General features: G+C 47.0%; 1 protein-coding gene across 1 annotated transcript; it reads left to right on the plus strand.

Annotated features, from left to right (window-relative positions):
• Positions 1-519: 519 nt before the first annotated feature.
• LOC119341650 (probable BOI-related E3 ubiquitin-protein ligase 3) lies at positions 520-2,047 on the plus strand. The gene is made up of 2 exons (XM_037613519.1): positions 520-1,045; positions 1,143-2,047. Exons 1-2 carry the CDS (start codon positions 650-652, stop codon positions 1,692-1,694), a joined length of 948 nt encoding a protein of 315 aa, XP_037469416.1. The 5' UTR covers positions 520-649; the 3' UTR covers positions 1,695-2,047.
• The last annotated feature ends 992 nt before the right edge of the window (positions 2,048-3,039 follow it).

Below are 3,039 nucleotides of genomic sequence, written 5' to 3' on the forward strand. Positions count from 1 at the left end.
GCCTTTGTACGTGATTCCCGATCTTTACCAAGTCCAGAGACCTCACCAGAGCGCGTAATTTGTTTTGATTTGACATACACAAGTTTCCTTACACCCCAAGATTCGTGCGTGCAGAGATCAAAGGCTCAACGACGCGTGCTGATTTGGCGCCACGACATATACCAACTTAAACGATACAGTATATGGCCAAGGCTTGGGTTCTGCAAATTAGTCAACCGATCGATGGAATCGCCGGGAACGGAAGCCAGCAATTTCGGTGCAGAAAGGTAATGTAACGCGGCGAGTTCGTGGTTTCTACTCCAAATTTAGGGAGAGATTGAAACGGAAGCCATAAATAAAAGGAAAATCCCTCCTGGAAAGGAGAAGGATTAACTATCGAGGGCCGGTCAATCTCATCGTCAGTTGCTTTCTCACTCAGGCCAGGGCCAAGGATAGGGGACGCGGACGCCAACCAAAACCCGGTCACGCACCATAAATACTCGGCTGCCTGCCATCTACGGACCTCCTTTCTTTGCCACCCTGCCCGCCCGTCCCCTCGCCGATCGATGACCGCACCTCCCACCACATCTCACTAACTCCGGCCAGGGACGCATCGCCTTGGCTGTATATATAGGAGCGAGCGGACGACCCGCGCGCCCCATCAATCGCCATGGCCTCCGTGGACCTGCAACGCCTGCGCCACATGTTACTCACCACCGGCGCCGGCGCCGGCCACCACCAGCTCCCCTACGCCGCTGCTATGCCAGCGAGTGGGCCTTGTTATGGTGCTGCGCTGCCGAGCCAGCGGGGGCACCAGTCCTACGCGGACCTCTTCACGCTGCCGCCGCCGCCGCCGCCGATGACGCCGGCCCCGTATCAGTGTTCAGAGTTCTTGGCGGCCGCGGCTGATCTGGCGAAGAAGGGCGGCATCCCCGACGGTGTTCAGGAAATGATCACCAAGAAGCGGAGGCGCGACGAGCGGTCGTCGATGCTTAGCGCGGCCGACGTTCTTGCGGACCACGCGCAGCAGCAGACCATGGACGTCGACCGCATCCTGCTAAAACATGTAAGTCCCGTGATCAAATCGTCACCGTCTCGATCGATGCTTTGCGTTTCAGGCTTCAATTTCTACTAGCTTTTGTTAACCGCTGTCGATGATGCAGGCGAAAAATATGTGGACTGCTTTGGCAGAGCAGAGGCAGAACCACACGAGGCTCATCGTCTCGACCGTGGAGGCCAGGGCGGCGAAGCGGCTCAAGGCCAAGGACGAGGAGATTGAGCGGATCGGGATCATGAACTGGGCGCTCGAGGAGCGCCTTCGGAACCTGTTCATGGAGGCCCAGATGTGGCGCGACGTCGCGCAGTCCCACGAGGCCACGGCCAACGTGCTCCGCGGCGACCTGCAGCGGGCGCTCGACTCCCAGGCGGTCCGTGGCGGTGGAAGCGGCGACGGTCAGGAGGACGACGCCGAGTCGTGCTGCTGGGGAGAGAACCAGGTGCCTTTGTGCGCGGAGGAAGAGGTGGGCACACCGGCAGTGGAGGAGCGTCCCGCGACAGGAGCAGGAAGGTGCAAGGGGTGCCGCGAGGGCGCGGCCGTTGTGCTGCTGCTGCCGTGCCGGCACCTCTGCGTGTGCGCGTCGTGCGCGGCCGCGGCGCAGGCGTGCCCGGCGTGCGGAAGCGCCAAGAATGGCAGCGTCTGCGTCAACTTTTCGTGATGCGGGACGAATAGTTTTAGAGTCGACATCTTGTTTCCTCGTGAAACTTACTAGAGTCGACTTTTGTTTGTATTCTTTTGTTCACTTTTCTTGTTGTTGTTGACGGGGGTGATAGATAGGAGGATGGTTGGATGACATAGATTGATAGATATTAGAGGATGAGTTTCCCTTTTTTTTTTGATTAGTTTAGCTTTTTGCTGAAGCTGTTGGATGAATTGTTCAACAAGAAGAAAAACAGTTCGTAGTATTGCAGATTATTATAGATTGGTGCGTGCTGTCTATATGCATACGAGTATTCCTTTGTATACTGTTGAACAACACCATATGAAATGTATTGTCAACTCTTCTCAGAACTTTTTGTCAGTACGATTGCATGCATGACTCACAAATACTATCCTCCTCTAGCTCCCATAACAAAGATAGCATTTAAGTTTCTTTTGACATTTTCAACGGTTCATATCTCTTAAATCAAAATTACGTATGTGATATTTTATATATTTGATCTCCAGGTGTTAAGACCTTTAGGATCAATATTGGATACATTTCAAATAAGTTTAATTTTCAACATTTCAATTAACTTATTTCACTCTATATTCTGTGTGAAACTGCTTATTTCAGTGTTTGAAATTGATAGAGTATTTGTGAAGCGAGTGAAATATATCTTTTATAAATGAGTGAAATCGTTTACTGATATTAGTGGAATTAGTGTAACTCCAAAATAGAGTGAAAATATTTATTTGAAATGAGTGAAATACATGTTTGAAATCTATCCGCGAAATATATTCAGAAATGAGTGGATTTAGTTTTGTAAAGAGTAAAATATGTTTTTATAAATGCGTGAAAAGTGTTTTTTGTATAATTAAATCATATATTGAAATGAGTGAAATATATCTTTTGTAAATGAGTTTAATGCCTTTCCCAAATGGAGTGAAATCTATCTTTTAGATATATGTTTTTTGCATTGAGTGAAATCAATCTTGAAATATGTTTTCTTAACTTAGCGAAGTATGTTTTCTCAACTAAGTGAAATTATTTTTCTGAAATGTGTGACATTAATTTCTTCAGATGAGTGAAATTGGCTTTTTGAACATAAAGAGATGAATTTGTTTTGAGATGATTGAAATCACCTTTCCGAAATGAATGAAACTATTTCTTTTAACGACTAAAAAATCTGTGTTTTCCCAACTTAGTGAAATATGTTTTCTCAAATGAGTGAAATTATTTTTTTGAAATGAGTGGCATCAGTTTCTTCAAATGAGTGAAATTGGTTTTTTGAACATAAATAAATGAGTTTTTTAATGATTGAAATCGGCTCTCTGAAATGAGTGAAACAAGTTTTTGAAAT

The sequence above is a fragment of the Triticum dicoccoides genome, chromosome 7B (assembly GCF_002162155.2).
Source record: "Triticum dicoccoides isolate Atlit2015 ecotype Zavitan chromosome 7B, WEW_v2.0, whole genome shotgun sequence".
Classification (NCBI taxonomy): Eukaryota; Viridiplantae; Streptophyta; class Magnoliopsida; order Poales; family Poaceae; genus Triticum; species Triticum dicoccoides.

Bases quoted from the DNA above. Each gene is read 5' to 3' on its own strand.
- LOC119341650 (XM_037613519.1), top strand. From the start codon at position 650: ATGGCCTCCGTGGACCTGCAACGCCTGCGCCACATGTTACTCACCACC. The intron at 1,046-1,142 runs GTAAGTCCCGTG...TCGATGATGCAG, and splicing joins ACCGCATCCTGCTAAAACAT to GCGAAAAATATGTGGACTGC.